At 43.3% G+C, this 17,428-nt stretch overlaps 1 protein-coding gene across 1 annotated transcript in view; it reads left to right on the top strand.

Moving 5' to 3' along the window:
* The window catches only part of CD9 (CD9 molecule), a 40,309-nt gene extending 28,753 nt beyond the window's left edge, over positions 1-11,556 (top strand). Inside the window, exons 3-8 of the mRNA XM_090043872.1 lie at positions 650-747; positions 2,238-2,312; positions 5,264-5,356; positions 6,334-6,423; positions 9,037-9,120; positions 11,105-11,556. Coding sequence (XP_089899998.1) covers positions 650-747; positions 2,238-2,312; positions 5,264-5,356; positions 6,334-6,423; positions 9,037-9,120; positions 11,105-11,170 — 506 coding nt within the window. The 3' untranslated portion in view covers positions 11,171-11,556. The remainder of the gene's footprint in view (positions 1-649; positions 748-2,237; positions 2,313-5,263; positions 5,357-6,333; positions 6,424-9,036; positions 9,121-11,104) is intronic.
* The last annotated feature ends 5,872 nt before the right edge of the window (positions 11,557-17,428 follow it).

The following is a 17,428-nucleotide window of genomic DNA, read 5'->3' as shown; positions in this document are numbered from 1 at the left end:
GGAAGGTGAAATGCTGCTTAGGATAGGATAAGGATAAACGGCTAAAATTTGTCTGTCTTTTTTGTTAACTATGCCTGTCTGACAACCTTTCAGAATTGTTTTACTAGCTCTTGTCAAAATCCTAGATCCACCTATGGGGGACAAGCATAGCTGCTGCCGAGTACTAAACTTCTTGGTTAAGCAAGAAAGGGAGGATGAGTCATCTGCAGAATGTCCCTGCTCTATGCAGCCATAATTCTGGAAAATATTTCACTATTCTGCCCTCCCCCTAAACAACTGTCTTTATTTGTGAATGCATGGTATGTGAGAAAATACAGTATTAGAATTCTGACCTCATCAGGGTTTGGAGAGAATTGAGCCAATATGGTTGTTCTCAAGCTGTGATCAGGCTTACAGTGCTGATACATCACCTGTTTTTATTGCTTTTTGACACTGGTTATATTTGCTGTTCCACTCCTGCTACAAATTCATATATTGAATTCTCATTTTGAAGGATGATTGTTTTGAAAAGCTCAACCATAGCAACTTGAAACTACCATGCTTTGCTAGTGTTTATATCTCTTTCCAAGGACTTGTTTAATGAACTATGAACTTGCAGTTCTCTGTTGGTAAGGACTTTTCTAGCCTTTGTCTGTTTTTCCTACCCTAGGGGTTTACATTCTCATTGGAGCTGGTGCACTCATGATGCTAGTTGGTTTCTTGGGATGTTGTGGTGCTCTTCAAGAGTCACAGTGCATGCTTGGCCTGGTAAGTATTTTAATATAGTTGGCTTTAGGTTAGAATTTGTGCAGATTAAAAGCGGCAAGCAGTTGATCAGAAGAATTGAATTCTGGAGGTGTGCTATTGATATGCAGCAGATCTATGAACATTGGAAAGTAATGTCAAATGGTCAAAATCTTGTGCATCAAGATGATTGGTGTTTTGAGACCTTGCTGTGTCTAAGCAGAACAAATGTGCTACAGCCCTCAAGCATTAAGACTGTGCAGGAGGTGTGTGAAAGCAGATCAGACAGATGAGTAGGCAGCTCTGGGCACTTAACTATTGTGTAGCCAGTGCATCTGATACAGATGACTGACAAATTACTCATGGGACTAAAACTTTTTAATCCCAAAAGCATGGGTCTTTATTTCATCCAAAAGAGTGCCTGTAGTTGTCGGTAGTGATTTTTTTTTTTTTTTTTTTTTTTTTTTTTTTTTGGAGGGCAGCATCATACAGGCCTCCTCTACCCCTCACATGTCTAGCCTCTCACTTGCCCACATCTAAATAGTTGTTCAGAAAGTCTCCTTTAAACCTTCACAGGAATAACTGTTAACAAAGGCTGCTGTTGCAGCTGGGAGAAAGCAACTCATTGTTTTGTTTTGTTTTTTTTTTTGTGTGTGTGTGTTTTGTATCTGAAAACAAAGCTTTCTTCTTTCTCTTGAAGATTGTATTTTGGTTATCTAATATCTGACTCCTTATCACTCCCTGCCAGCAGAAATGTGATTCTCCCCAAGAGTTGCAAACAGGCTACATATATAAATCTGTAAGATGCAAAACACCAGATCTTGCCTATTTTAAGATCCCTTCCTACTTCTTGTTAACGTTATGGTGCACTTCTCCACTGCCCTAGAGCAGTTTTAAGTTAACAGTGTTGGTAAGATAGAAAACTGCTCCTCACATGTCTATATAATGTTCTGCTTGACCCTAGGAACTTCTTGCAGTTTTAATGTACTGGGCTGAAGTAGGGATAATAGCCCGTGATGAATTCAGCTGACACTGAACAAGGGCAAACAAAAGATCTGACTGGCCTTTCATTTAATACCCAAACAGGCTGCCGCCAAAATCTCTCTCTATTTTTACTTCTGCTACTTTTTCCTCGCCTATTTCTAAGTTGGCTTGCAATAAGAATTCCCTTTTTAAATTTCTAATTTTTAAGGAATGCTAACTTGTAGAGCAAAGATCCTGGACTGAGAAGTACCACACCTACAATATCCTCATCAAACTATAGGAACAAATTCTAAATGGCATGTTCCATGTCCCATGTACACTTTTTTTTTTTTTCTTTTTAAGCGGATTCAGAAGATGCATTACAGTTTACCATGGTTATATCACTGTTAAATTATGTAATTTTAATAGAAATGTAGGGTTTTGAGCAAGTTCGTTTGATATTTTGTCATATAATTTAAACCCTGCAATTGTGAAATGATTCCTTTATATCGAGGGTCTGACTGACAGTGACTCTATCTTTTCTTTTCTAGTTCTTTGCCTTCCTTCTTGTAATATTTGCCATTGAAATAGCTGCTGCCATCTGGGGATTTGCAAATAAAGACACGGTAGGTTGGTTTGTTTGTTTGTTAATGCACTGCTCTAACAAGTTCTTGGAAGGTGTGCTTTATCTTTTTACTGAGCACAATTGGTGGGCTATGATGACAGTTCTCTGATATGGTACTTGCTGCATCCTTCACAAAAATGCAGATAGTGTCAAACTGTAAGGACCTTGTTGCATGTTATACTTGTGTTAACTGAACTTTAAAGTGCATCCAAGCAGTAACATGCATGATAAGTGTGATCATACAGCAAAGTTAGGACTCTTTTTGGAGGAGTATTTCCAGATTGTATCAAGTAAGGCATGTTCAGTTGTTGTCTGACTGGTCCGTGGAGATACCAGCATAGCTTGCTGGTTGGTCCCACATCTGGTACTACACCAAAATCTTGAACCAGCTGTGCTGCAGTCCCCGTGCTGGGACTGATGGTCAGCTCCAGTGTGGTACTAGAACTGACAAGCCGTTGGTTGTTAGTTCCGGTCTGTGTTGCATGTCATGCTTAGAGGTCATAGTAAATATTTTGACATGTAACTGTTCAGTTTACAATCCATACCCTTCACGTTGTTCCACAATGCAGTGTCCTGCTGCCTAACTCTGGGTCAGCATGTCTACATAGGAAAGTGTACTGGAAGAAGTATGTTGGTAAACTTAAGTAACTAATCGCTATAAAAGTGTAATTCCAAGTGAAAATGCAACATGGATAAAATTATCCATATGAGTATAATGTACAGTACCATCATAATCCTGGTGTGTTACTATGTAACGGTCCATAATGTGAATTTTTTTTTTTTGCTACAGAATCTGCTATGATTAGGACTATGCCAAGTGTTGGGGGGCCACTTAGCTCCTTGCTCTAGTATAGGTGTACCCTAGTGTAAGACAGTTATCAATGAAACTTTTACTGGCGTGGGAAGAGGATGTTGTGCACCAGTATTTCTATGCTGGGAAAAGCCTTCAGAATGGGCATGGCTTCAGACTTTTTGCTCTTGACCAAATGTAACGTAGGATTCCATCAAGTGAGTGTTGGTAATGGCTGACGCTGTGGTTAGATGGAATGGCCCAAGTATTTTGAGCTCCTTTTAACATGTTTCAGCAGATGACCATACAGACATACACACCAATCTTTTAAATTTGCTGCAGAAGTGGCTGAAGTGCGTCAAACACACCTCAATAGAGCAGATGCCATTTGTAGCACTTCATTCTGGAATGTTTCAATGTTACTTACGTATGTTAGGATGGACCTCTAGGCCAGCATTCCTCAACGCCTGGTTTGCAACCCAAAACTGGGTTGCAAGAATGTGAAAGGGATGTGAACAAACTTTTTAAAAATGGATTCCCTTTTAAAGAAGAAAAATGTGGGAAACCCCAGCTTTTTCCATGCAGGCTGGCAGCCTACAAAGCGCTGCTTGTGGGGTCCACCCATGCATGCACATGCCCATACATTCCAGGGCTGGGGGGCAGGAGTAGCAGGACGGGTGCATGGGGCACTGGGTTGGAACTGGCTATACAGGCTTTACAAATGAGTCCTGGTACAAAAGTGGTTGTTGAGAACCACTACTCTCTAGACTTCTTACAATGTAGCATTTCTTCTTTCTTCCCCCCTCCCCTGGCACACTCCTCCACACTACTGCAGGATGTCCAAGGTTGGAGGGAGGAGCAGGGGCGTGGCCTGGTGGACCAGGGGGTAAACCAGGGCCTATGGTATGCCAGCATCTAATGGCTATAAGGGAACATGCTATGGCATATCCATAGGATGGTTCTGAGGTAGGTGAGCTGGCTGGGCCAGCAGCTGGATACTGACAGAACAGGGCTGTGGCTAAGCAGCCAAGGGCTAGAGGCTGTGCCCAGGGGTTTAAAAGGCTGGAGGGTTATGGCTTCGTGGCAGGCTGGGAGGCAGAACTAGAGCCAAAGGGTATATTGGGGTTGGGAATGCTTACTGGCTCTGTGCCACGCCTCCCCCCCCAGTCAGTTGTGACAATAGGAAGGGGAGATGATCTACCTCTTGAGCTGAGCAACCCTCTGTCGTGGCCCAGAGCACTACTGTAAATTTTTTTTTTTTTTTTTTTTTTTTTTTTTTTTTTTTTAACAGTGGCAGGAGGTGGGGAGGAGAGGGGCACAGCAGGAGCTGTACATCTGTCAGTGGATGAAATGCTCAGTTTTTCAAATCTTACATCTGTCTATATCCTAAAGTAACTTACACAGCAAAGTGTGTTCATGTTAGGTTATGTACTTTCTAAACTTTTGTAGCTATCTAGAGAAAAATAAGCAAAAATGTCCACTAGTTTAGAAAAATAATGGTGGTATGTGGTCCTTGACTTGGGTTATGCCCCCCCCCCATATCCTACAAATAATGACGTGCTTATGCATGTGAGTAGCCCTGTAGATAGTGGAACAACTCAAATCTATAAAGCTGAAAAGCTGCATGTTTACAGGAACTGAGCTCAATGCAGGGACTTATCTAGGCATTACAAGTGAAGCCGATGGACTTCTTTTTTGGGTGGGGGGGCAGGGAGTAGGGCAGAATCTGTCTATTGCTGAGTCAAGATTGCACAAGTAAAGACTGTGCCTTTGCCTTTGCCTTCAGTGTGCACAATTTAAGCTTTTGCCTTTTCTTAAAAAGGTTCAAATGGGGTAAGGGAGTCTAAGTTCTAGAGCAGAGGGAGACCTCAAATAGTACTCACATATTCATAGCTCAAATTAAGTTCTATTCCAGTTCTGTATTATCCTTTCACTGCTACAGATGTCCCATCATTTTACTTGCCATTCTCTTAAGGCATTTATAGATGCCTGTGTTAAGCCAGTGCTGATGCTTATGGTGGAAGGGGAGGGTGGTGAGTTGCTGCTTAAAATTGGAGCGTTTCAGACTAGAAAACGGAGTTCCTTACTACCATCTCCTAGGAAGGTTACTGTACTACATTACTCTGTTCTGACTGGTTAAACTCTGCTAACTTTTTTTGTAGGTTATTCAAGAAGTCAAAGACTTTTATACCGCTACCTACCATAAGAGGAGTCAGCCAGCTGCTAGAGAAACCTTGAGAGCCTTTCAGCATGCAGTAAGTGCCCATGCTTCTCTTTTGTAAGAAGTTGGGCAGTAATTTAATGCAATGAGCCTTCAGCTTGGGCAGCCTCATTCAAGCTACAGTTCAAGAAGAAAATCCTTTTTGAACTGTTCTAATACTACTTCTGGAAGAAGCAACTTGTTTTCAAGTTTCTGGGAACTCCTTTTGGAGCAAGAGCCTGAAATTTCTCACATGTAGTTTGTTTTTGTGTGTTTTGCCCAAGACAATTAATTGGGTGGAGGTGTGATAATTAAGAATCAATGAATATGTAACTTTTCAAGTAAAGGCATGGATACTTAATGTTTCCTGTGCCTTGCTTACAATGAAAACAGTGCAAAGATTGAAAAAAGGAAACTGAGTGGTTGATAATAGCTTTCAGCAGAAGCTTTTGTACTTGATTCATTTTAGTTTTGAGCCACCGCATGGTTCAACTTAAAATGTTTTGCAGTACTGTAGGTCTAACTGAACAACACGAGCAAACTAGATGCCATCTCTCGGCGAATGTGAACTTCTCAGATAAATTGTGTAGGGATCTCCAACTACTGCATAGCCACAACAGAATTTGTATCCTATACAGTTCTTAAACATTAGTGATGTCAGAAAATGCATCTCTTCCATCTTGCGATGGGAGAAACAACCCTTTTGAAAGGCAATGAGTAAGAAGTAAAAACCATCTAGAAAACTTGCTCTTCTACTGTTAATTTTGCGTACTCTGCAATATCTGTATATATAGGTAATGGCAAACTGATGAAAGCTACTGCCATCCTTGCAGTATTCTAAATTAATAGAATAACTTTTTTTTTTACAGTGGTCAAAGACTGTTTGCCCCCCCCCCAGTTAATTGTTTGAACTAAACTAAAACTTGCAAAGCTCTCCAAGGAATATGGCATAGTGTAACTTTATTGCAAAGGAAAATAACAAGGCTCTTTAACTTTTTATTTTGATTTTTAACTCTTCTGTCTCTTCTGCAGCTAAATTGCTGTGGTCTTACAGGAGCTCTTGAACAGCAGTTCATGGACACCTGCCCTAAGAAGGAGCTACTTGAATCGCTTACAGTACCGGTAAAATAAGCTTGATTTCATTCATGGCATAGAATCACTGAATTTAATTGACTAGTTGAAAGTGACCAGAGAAGCACAGTTGAGACCTAACTTAAACTATATCCCCACTCCTTTCATATCTGCTGGGTTTTAACTGTGCCTGGTGCTGTTTTTGTGTGTTTTGACTGGTCTATTAACTGAACACTTAATGCCAGTATAGAATGAACAAAGCCATGTAGCCTCCTAAAGGACCAAGATAAAATCTTGATTCTTTCTATTTCCACCCCACCCCAAAAATGTATGTCAGGAACATCTCCATCTCCATTCCCTTGGATAGTCACAGGGGATGTTTACAGATGTAAAAATCAAAAAAGATGCTTTATTTTAAACTGTGCCAGGCCCAGTGCATACCCAGATGAGACATTGTTCGTTTGACCTTGCTTGCCCAACATCTGTATAGATCAGGCACTTCAGGGGGCCTTTTTTGGTGCTTTTCATCTAATAGCTGGCTGAATCCGTTTTGGGTAAGTGCCAAGAAGCCCTGCTGAAGCACCTGATCTATACAGACTCTGGGGAGCCAGGTTAAACTAACGCGCTGCCTCCTAGTAGTGTGGTTTGTTTTGGGGGGTTTTTTTTTCCACATCTGTCAGCAGCCATGATGTGTAAAGAACTGATGTTCACTTATACCCCTTCTTCCTTCTCTGTACCCTACTTCTGTTACTGAAGGCCATCAGCAGTGCTAAGCAGTGTCTTGGCTGCTAGAGTCTGTGCTAAGGATGATAGGGCATGGGCAAAAGAAGCTGCGAGTCTGAAATTTATGTATAGCAGAGAATCAGTGGACTTCATGCAGATGAGCACATCCTATGAAGTCAGGTGCTTTGAGTCTTCTTGCCCTATGAAAGCCTCCAGCTGAGGCATCCTACAAAATGGCTGTCCTCTGAGAAGTTTCCATAGACTCGTACTCTTCCACTCTTCTTGCAAGTGCTTGTGTTCTGTCCTTCCCTCCTTGCACTCCAAGGGCAATAAAGGTTTTTACAGGGAAGCTTTTCCTCTTAAGTGCTTTGACTTGTCCATGTTCTTTAAATGACCTGCCACATCCACAATGCTTTTTAAAAATGTCTAATAAGTCATGATTAAAAAAATCTTCTAAAATGATTAAGTCTCAGTAGATAACTTTATGCCTTTTTTCCTGGGCTCCTTGTTTGCCATGTGCATACTGTGTTCATGTAACTACTTACGTGGTTCTTCTGGACAAGCTTACACCTTCAGTTGTAACTATGCCATCCCTTTATCAGTGAATGTTGTAATAATGGAAACCAAATATAACACTTGTTTTGCTGCTTTCCTCATTAGTTGGTCTGTCTAGGTTTGTGAGGCTTTTTTTGGGGTGTTGTTTTTTTTCTTGGTTTTTACTCTGGCACTAAGCTGTTATCTGCTAATCTAAATGAGAATTCTTCAGTTTCTCTGCAGCCTTCTCCTGTAGAGGATATGATGGAGGTCTATATCATGAAGGGTATAGACAAAGTGAATAGGGAAGTAGTGTTCTGCATGTCTCAGTACTAGAATGCGGGGGCACCCACTGAAATAGCAGGAGATCAGTTTGAACTGAATGGGAGAAATATTCCTACACTATGTAGTTATCACTGTGTAGTTTAACTTGTGGAACTCATAACTACAGGAGGTTGTAGAGGAAGACTAATATAGCCAGGTTCAAAAAGGGACTAGATAAATTCATGGGAGATTTGGATCCATTAATAGCTATTGATCAGAACAGTCAAATGATTCCTCCAACACAGGCTGTCAACTGGGGGTATGTGTACTCCCAGGGGTATTTTTAAGAAGGCCCTAGGGGGTACACATGGGTAGACGGGGGCAGAGCACTGCCACCCACAACCCCATGCCACTGCCTCCCGGGAGCAGGAGGTGGGGAACAAGAAGCTTCCACCCCACCCCATGCACATGCACACCCCTGGCAGCTGGATGTGGCACACGAAAAGGCTGAAAACCCATGCTCTAGCATGGATGAAATTCACACGTCAGTATAACTCCCATCCATGTATTTCTAATGTAACCCTTTAATTTTATTGCCTTTAATCTTTATAGTTCTCTCCCTCCCCTGTCTCCCCCACTTAATACATTATGCTTCACCTTTAGGCAAAACTTAAGAAGCTTTAAAGTTGACAATGGTCAAAACCAGTGTAATGCACAAAGAGGGCAGCTTGACCTGGGCTGCTCAAAATAGGATGAGGCACCACGCTAGCTAAAATGTATGCAGCTCACCAGCAGCTGCCAACAACTGTTCAGCCTCTGGCTGAATTGCTCTTAGCAGTGGGTGGGGAATGAAATGGTACAATTCAACCATAGGTAAGGTCTTAATCTTCTGAAGTAGAGAGAAGTGTGTGTAAAGCTGCATGCAGATGACAATGGGAGTGCAGGGACATCTGTATCATGCTTCTCTTGAAGCAAATAAAAGTATCCTGAAGTATTATGAGACTCATGCCCCCAGAGTAGCTGGATCAGGTGATCCAAACTTGGTCAAAGTAACACTGTTCAGAGTGTTTTTCAACATGCCATAAAAGCAAAACCCACATGTGGAACTGTTTTAAGGTAAGCCCTCTCTGTGTTTCTTTGCAGTCATGCCCAGCAGCTATCGAGGAAGTCTTTAATTCTAAATTGAATGTTATTGGAGCAGTTGGCATTGGTATTGCTGTGGTGATGGTAAGTCTCTCATACCAAGGGAATAGGGTTAAGAAATCATGATGGCTTTTTCATTGACATGCTTTTTTTTTTTTTTTTTCCTGCTGATCTTGGATTTGACAAAGAAGACTTTCACCCTTCCTCCTTCCTTGTGCAGAAATATCGTCAAAACAATCCCTTGTCTATATAACCAGTTAAAAGCAGGCCTTAGTCAGTTGAATTGTGGTCCACCATTGAAGCAGACTTTGCATCTAAAACGCTTATACTTCCTTCCTACTAACCATTCACCCAGCCAGTCGTATCCAGAAACTGGAACCAAGAAAGGTTGCTGCCCCCACCTCCATTACTGTGAGATCCCCCTTGCTTCTGGAGCTGGCACTTCAGTCCCCTAGTCCCTGTGTGCCTTTCTGGTTCAAGTGGTGGGGACCACATGAGTCTCCCAGGTCTGGTAGGTAGGGCATTCCAGGACAGCAGAAGCGGAGTGGCAGGAGAGTGACCATTGATGGTCTCCCTGAGGACCCAGGGGTCCCTTGTTACGCTTCATACATTACTATACATTTTCAAAAAGAAGCAAAACACGTTTGTTTTTAAGTCCATTAAAACAGATACTACTTCTGGAATGCTTCAGTCCTTTTTGGAGTGCTTCAAAAGGGTGTGGGGTAGGCAAATATCTAAGAAGGGCAGGCCATACAAACACCTTTTTCGAAGTGCTTCAAATGAGATGTTTGTTTATACTGTCGGTCCCTCTTCTGAATTCCTTCCTCTTGCTGCCAGTCAGTCATGTCATAAAGGCATATATTCCCACCACCTCCATGCAAGCGCTGGCTGGGAACTTCCGCAGGCAGTGCAGCTGCTTTCTGGTGAACGAGGTGGGCAGTAAGGGGGCACCCTCCACCCCCAGTCCGTGAGATCAGCTGCTCCCGGTCACTGACTCGAGGCACCAGTCATCCATGCTGGGTTACATAGATGAGAGAAGATCCTGCCCTGGAGTAATATAAATTTGAGCCATTTAATGAGTACTTAAAACTAGTTTTCACTTGTTTAATGTATAGACAATCCAGAGGTTAACCTCCAGGAGCCACTCAAAATTTACTGTGTAATGAGGTCCTTACCTGCCTTGTATAGTGTTGTCTTTTTGTGTGCGTGTGTACACACCCTGCAAATATTCATTATGGAAGCTTTGACAAGGGGCCAGATGCAGAAAAAGATATCTAGGTTCTGAAGTCCCATTGACTTCAGGGCTTTTTTTTTTTGGGCGGGGGGGGGGTGGTTTATAAATTGAGACCACTTTTTAGTCTCTTCATGAAGTCCTATTCCTGGCATACCTTCCCCATTCTCACTTAATGTAAGCAGTCTAGTACTCTGAAGAATCCTGCACCTGTGGACCCTGTTGTGTTTTTATGTACTTTCAGGAGAAAAAATTGATGGAAAAGCATGCTCTAATGCTTTTGAGCCCAGCCATGTTCTTACACTGGCATGGTACCACTACCTTTTTATCTTAACCCCTACCATCCTGCCCAGAAGCTGAACACAAACAACAGGATCTGTTGTCTGTCTGTTTAACCATAGGATGCTGATATTGAGGAAACCTGCCTGTTTTTAGTACTAAAATGTTCAAATGCACTTGGATGAGAGTTCTTGTCAAAGTACTCCCTTTAATGGAACCTTTCAGAACTTGAATAGAGAAACTGGTGTCAAGTATATTTCAAGCATCTAAAGTAGGGTATATGTTGCCCTCTACACACTGCTGTACCCAGGTGGGTGCTGGTGGTCAAGGACTATTCCAGAGGCACCTCCAGGCTACTGTCTGTTAGAGGCCCTGAGATAAGGAATACCTTCAAAATAGTTGCAGAAAAGGCCTGGGATGTGGGGAATAAAGCAGTAGTTTGGTTTCTACACTAGAGAGAGCGGGAGTACCTATACTCATATGCTTGGGAGAGCAGATATTGCCAGAAAGCCAGCCTGTGATGGCCTATACTGAATATGTCCCCATTTCCTTTTCCAGATCTTTGGTATGATCTTCAGTATGATCCTTTGCTGTGCTATCCGCAGAAGCAGAGAAATGGTGTGAGGGATTTAACCAAGGAGATCTCTACACTATCAAAATCTTTGTCATTAACTTTAGCATTCTCAGAGCATTTCTAAAATTTCTATATTTGTTACTTTTTTTTTTAAAATGCTTATTTAGTACTTATGTCTTAGGTAGTCTTTTGTGTTTTGTGGGTATATGTGTGTGCGTCTGTTCTGCTTTTTTTTGTTTATAAAGTTTAAAAATCTGACAATAAAAGTTACTATATTTGTTAGACTCGAGACAAAGATATATGTGTGCTTGTGTGTGTGTATATATATAAAAAGTTTTTTGTCTTTAAATGACTTCTTGAAACTTGCTATAATCAGGATGTAATTTATGTTGGAGACAATTTGATACTTAATAAAGATTAAGACATTAAACTCTAAGTGACTGAATTCAACGTTCCCCATATGCAACACAGTTGCAGCATGGCTGATGCCGCTCTTGTCTGGATCTAGATGTGTGCTTAAGCAAAAACACTTCTCAAACCTGCAGAGCCAAATGGCCCTATCTTTGTCTGGGTTTCTTTTCCCTTTTTTTTAAAGAAATTCAGTAAAATGGAATTGAAGCATGAGACCCAAAATCCAGTCCTTCATAAATGGATGGCATGGAGATCTATTACAATAAACTACCTAGTCATGCAGAGCAATTTATGGTGTTAATATACAATAGCCTGTTGTAGCACTTCTTTTTCTTTTTGGAAAGATTCCTAAATTTGTTGTACAGAATTAGGACCACTTTGTGTATGTGTATAGATTGCAGGGGGTAGGGATTAGCAAGGAAGGCTTTTCATAGTAAAGCAAGAAAAGCTTCACTAATGCTGTTGCAGCATGATAATTTCAAGGCAAACAGCTTTTATTAAAAAGCTTATTTTCCCCGTAATTTGTCAGTTCTCCTAGTTGCAAGAAGACTGCAGTCCAAGTCCATGCCCCAGGAGTTGGCTTGGGAGTAGGTTCTGAGGTTGGTTTTGGTTTTTTAGTGTTGGTTTTTATGTGTGTTTTTGTGGGGAGGAGTGGGGGTGTAGAGAGTGGCCAGAGAATGGGAAGCTGTTTCCATGAGAAACTAAAATGCATTGCATTTTGGGAAATGTAAAGGGGAAATTAAACACCAGATGGGGCCTGACTCTCTAGATGACTTGCAGGAATGGTAAGAACTTTAAGGGGAAAAGATCTAAAAGATATCGGTGGTAGATGATACTTGAAGTGTTAAATCCTCATGTTTAAACACTTGCATCTGATCTAGTGTTGTTCTTCTTCCCCACCCTGGCAGTAATAGCTGGGTGGTTGCTGCACCACCAGCAGCTGTGGCTGCCCAGTCAGCATCCAGTCAGGCACACCTAGAAGCACAAGCAGCTGTGCACAGTTGTAAACCCCTGAAGTTATCACTGCTTACACTTACAGTATGTAGTAGAGAAATATCCACAGGAATGTCCAAGACCCCTGACAAGGGATTAATAAGGATGATACTGTATTGGAAAAGCAACTATTTAAAACCCAAACAGATATGTGGACACTAACTTAGCACAGTTAACACAGGCCAGAGCTAGGTTTGTTGGGTTTCTATGTTTAGAAGGTGGTCTGTGCCTGGAGGCTACAATATAATTACTATGATGGTATAATCCACCTCTTCAACTTCTGCTTGTTTGGCAGCTGTATGAAAATGATCTAATGCAAACTAGCAGCATTCAGGACTTCTGAGTGCTATCAAAAGTTACTTTTACTTTTAAATGAATCTAGAGCATCTAGATTGGAAAAATCTCACTAATCTATCTTTATCTCTGGCAAGGCAGCCTTAAAAGAACCAATGTGGGACACAGACTTCTACATTCTAATCTTCTAGAAAATGAATCCACAAGGCAGTCTATTCATGGCATTTTGAATGCTACACTTCATTAATTGCCTGTTCCATGTTCAATAGATATTCAGAAGGAGGCCAAGTAGTGACCTTTTATGCATGTTTCTAAACACTGACATTTTATCACAAACTTGCAACAAATTTGACTGGTTGCAGCCCTGCTGCCTTTTCTTCTGTGGGAGAAATGGCTCCTGCTTATCTGAAAAATGTGGATGTTGAGCAGAGTTCTGTATAGGAAATGCATGTCCAGCTGGTGGTATAAGATGTCAACAGCGCTGGCATTTGCTACAATGCAGGTAGACTTGGCAGTACTTGATTTTTATCAGTAAAAGTCAATTGTCGGTAATCACTGAAATTTACAGGAAAGGGGATGTAAAAAAAAAATCTAGGATGATGGTGGAGGACAAGGACACAAGAAAAGCCAGGGTCACTGTATACAATCATTTCCACGTGCGCTGCTGCAGACAAGGTCGGGGAGCGCCTGCCACACTACCTTCGCACTGCTCTTCTGGCAGCAGCTTGGGCAGCCGTTGCAGGAGCTGGGGCTGGGAGAGGGGGTTGAAGGGGCAAGGCTCTTGGCAGCCAGGAACCTGGTACCACCAGCTGTTTGCTATGCCCAGGTCCCAGCCAGGGTACCAAATACCTGGCAAGCCTAGGGCAGCCCTTGTGGGATAGGAGCAGGCCCCTGCATGATCAGGTATGCTTTATTGATTTATGGATATTTATTGTACTCTTAAAAGCTTTATAAAAAATCCCATATTAGCAGCATACTGTCATCACTAAATTGTCTACTGCCCATGCCCCGAATTGCATGCAATCTTGAAAACTGACATCTATAAAAAGCAATTAATGCTTAAAAACAAACATTGATTTTTTTTTTTTTGGTTGTCAGTTTATAACCACACTTTGGGTGGCTCGCCCCGGTGGGGGGGCGCGGTGCCACCCAGTCAAAACTTTTAGGAAACGTCCGCGGAGATTTTCAGGGACACGTTTTTTGGACCTCAAATGCCCATCTTCGGTTCCAGGAGGTTGGCGAGAGAAACCTCTGGGGCACAACCAGGCAGCTCCAGGCAGGGGTGTCCGCGTTCAGTGCCCCGGTGCCTTGTCCCAATAGTTCATATAGCTATGGGCTTTTATGGTAAAGAGCTTGACTCACTGGGCCATTCAACGTTTGACGAGATTGTACCAAACCCCTCTCTCATTAGGCTCTTTCATCCTAGATCTTGTCTAGTCTCTATCATTCCCTTGGATGTTCCTGTAACAAGTCTTGAGGGTGGAGTATGCTTTGGAACCTCTTACCCAGCATATACTGCTGCCACCACATGCCCTCTGGGCCCTTTGTTCATTAATCTAGTTACCCTTTCAGCACCTCAGGATAATAGCAGTGCCTTGTATAGCTAACTGTGTAGGTAGGAGGTTGAGAAACTGAGACTTCCTATTGAGCATGGAACTGAAATTGCCTCTTCGGGGTCCCAGGCCGCTGCTGTAAGCTACAGGCCAACTTTCCTTCCCTCTTGCATATAACTTCATATGCAACAAAGCCATTGTATGTTGTACTTGCATTTCAAAAGAAGGCAGTACTAGAGTATAGCTATAGTCAAGTGGGATTTGTTCAATGGTAGGTACATCTCCCCATGTGCCTATAGAGTCAGGTAATCCAGCAGCATTCTGCTTGAACTTGCTACTAATTTAAAATTCTGGCTGGGGGGAGAGGGAGTAGGAGGGAAGAATGTCTTGTTTTTAGTTCCCAGTCCAGTCAGGGCCTGGCACATAACCCAGGCAAACAACCTGACTTAAATGTTCCTCTGCTTTCAAAGATACTGAAGTGCAGACAGCTATTCTGTTTTTCCACACCAGCCTTGAAATTTCAACAAGCATCCTGGAGATGCACACTAGTTAAAAGAGGTGGTAGCATGAACTGCCCAGATAACCTTGGGATTCTGAACTGATGGCCTTTCTTTGAGGTACTGGTAGATGGCATTTCTGACAGACTTCCTTGAAGCCTCTGCATGTAACAGCACAAACAGAAGTGATATTTTTTTTGTGCCACTTGGCCCTTGAAAGTACAGTCCCCTACAAGGAGCAGCTACATCTGCACAGGTGATTGAACCAGCAATCAGGATGTGGGAGGGCCTAGTTGGGTCATCCCTGCACTAGGGGCAGGGTCCCAGGTGCCAACTGGAACCAGCTTTGGGGCCATAAAAGCACCCAGAGCTCCCCCAGACACAAAGACAGCTGGCTGGGGGCTAGCAGAGCTCTGGCCAGCTTATAATGCAGGCAACAGTGCCCCCTGCTGCCTGGTCTCTGTCAATGCATGGAGGCACTGAGCTCCCATGCACAGGAGTAGCACTTGTTAGGTTTTGATGATACTTGGTGCAAAGTGCTTAATGTTACAGCGTGATCGATAACTTCTGTTAACACCCACAGTGACAAATACATGGCTGAGGTCTTTCCATCTCATGCTATTCCAAAGACGATAGGTCTCAATTATACTTCCTAGGCAGAGAAAGCATTCCTAATTCACTCTCCAGATTGCTTTTTCAGGAGTGATGAGAGCACTGTAACAGCTGTCCTCTGAAGAAGCAATTATTTTGACACATCGTTAGGCATTCCTGTTTGGGCTCCTATACATGTGCAGGGAGGCTGCTCCAACATGGTGTAATCACAGCATGTCAGAGCAGACTCAATCAAGTCTGCTGGACTATGGTTATTACTGTGTTCCAGCAGAATCCAATGTCATGTATCAGCATCCCCATGCTAAAAAACCACAGCAGGGCGCTTTAAAGCTTGTTCAATGAACCTTAGTTCAAAGCACCCCACTGCTTTTTTTCCATCACAGGGATGCTGATACAGGTGATGCTCTGGGCACTTTTAATTAGTGTCTATAAATGCCCTTTGATCTGTGGCTGTAAGTGAACTACAGTGTAAGTATCTTTTCTGGAAAGCTGCCTCAAGCTGGGGGTAGGCGGTGCCTCTGGTGCTTCTGTGGAACTACATGCACAAGGCTCTCCTGATACTAATAGCTGAATAGTTGTAGGCATTGATGAATGATGTAATAGTACTTGAGGATATGCCTATAAACAAGGCACCAGCATGGTGTTAGGAGCAAAAGCCTTTGAAACATCTGATGCCAGACCCTGATTGAGAATCATAAACAGAAGATGCCCCGCTGCACAACATCAGATTATAGAGGGTCCTGCTGCCCTCCCTTTAGGAATGAAAAAGACAGTCTTCCCAAGAACAATCTTCCCATGTAAGACGGCCCACAAACTTTTTCAAGCCTCCTGCCTTCCCACGTGGCTGGGAATTCTACACCACTGCCAGCTGGCTGTCCTAGGGCATGTACTTAGCTGTTCGCTTACCATCACCTCTCCTGCATGAAGATTGCGACTCCTAGTGGCATGTGGGGTTAAAGCAGGGGTGGGCAATTATTTTGGGCAGAGGGCCACTTACTGAGTTTTGGCAAGCCATCGAGGGCTACATGACAGGCAACCTAGGGCAAATAAATTCTAATTTTCTAAATTTTTTTAGGCGCCCTCCAGGCTGGATAGAATGGCCTGGCAGGCTGCATCCAGCCCCCCGGCCACATTTTGCCCACCCTGGGGTTAAAGGGCTTTTCTGTAACATACACTGGGTACAGCTACATGATATGCTTTACTGCACATTAGACTACTCTAATCACCATCTACACATGCGCAGCAATTACTGTGCAGTATGTTAAGTCTAATGCATTTTCCAGTACCAGGTCAGCCTAGGCAGCAGGGGCCACAGGGGACAGGAAGAGGTGTCATGGCTCAGCAGGATGCTGCTTGCCAGTTGCATGGCGATCAGGATGGGCCCCAGTCTCCATATGGCTGGGAGGCAGCTGCCTGGCAGCCAGGAAAGCTCTCCCACCTATGCAGAGATCAGGGCCCATCCTGATCAGGCAGGCACAGTCCTACCAAGTTGGGACAGCTCTCCCTGCCCCCTGTGGTCCCTGCTGCCTAGGCTGACTGGGAGCAATTTGCCCCCCATCAGCATCTACATGTGTGGTACAGCGTACCTCAACATGACTGGGAGAGCTGTCTCGGCTGTCGGGTAGCTGCCTCCCAGACATATGGAGATTGGGATGAGTCCCCAGCTGGGACAGCTCTCCCCTCCTTGCCCCCCACCCCCCCCCACAGCTTGCAGCCAGCCTGATTTCCCCCCCAACTTGAATGGAGCTGTGTCCCCCTCCCCTCCCACCGCCAAGTCAGGACAGCTCCCTTCCACCCTCTGGAGCCCAGTGTTAGGCCCTGTGCCCCCTGCAAGCCTGGAGCTCCCCCAGCCATGTCTGCATGAGACACAGTAGTTTGTTACTACTGCACAATAGCATCATGTAGCACAAAACATGATGTGATGCTACTGCACAGTAGTAACGAGCTA

Source organism: Crocodylus siamensis, chromosome 4 (genome assembly GCF_052110815.1).
Source record: "Crocodylus siamensis isolate JL-2025a chromosome 4, ASM5211081v1, whole genome shotgun sequence".
Taxonomy (NCBI): domain Eukaryota; kingdom Metazoa; phylum Chordata; order Crocodylia; family Crocodylidae; genus Crocodylus; species Crocodylus siamensis.
The sequence above is the reverse complement of the archived record's forward strand: the minus strand, read 5'-3'. Positions and strand labels throughout refer to the sequence as shown.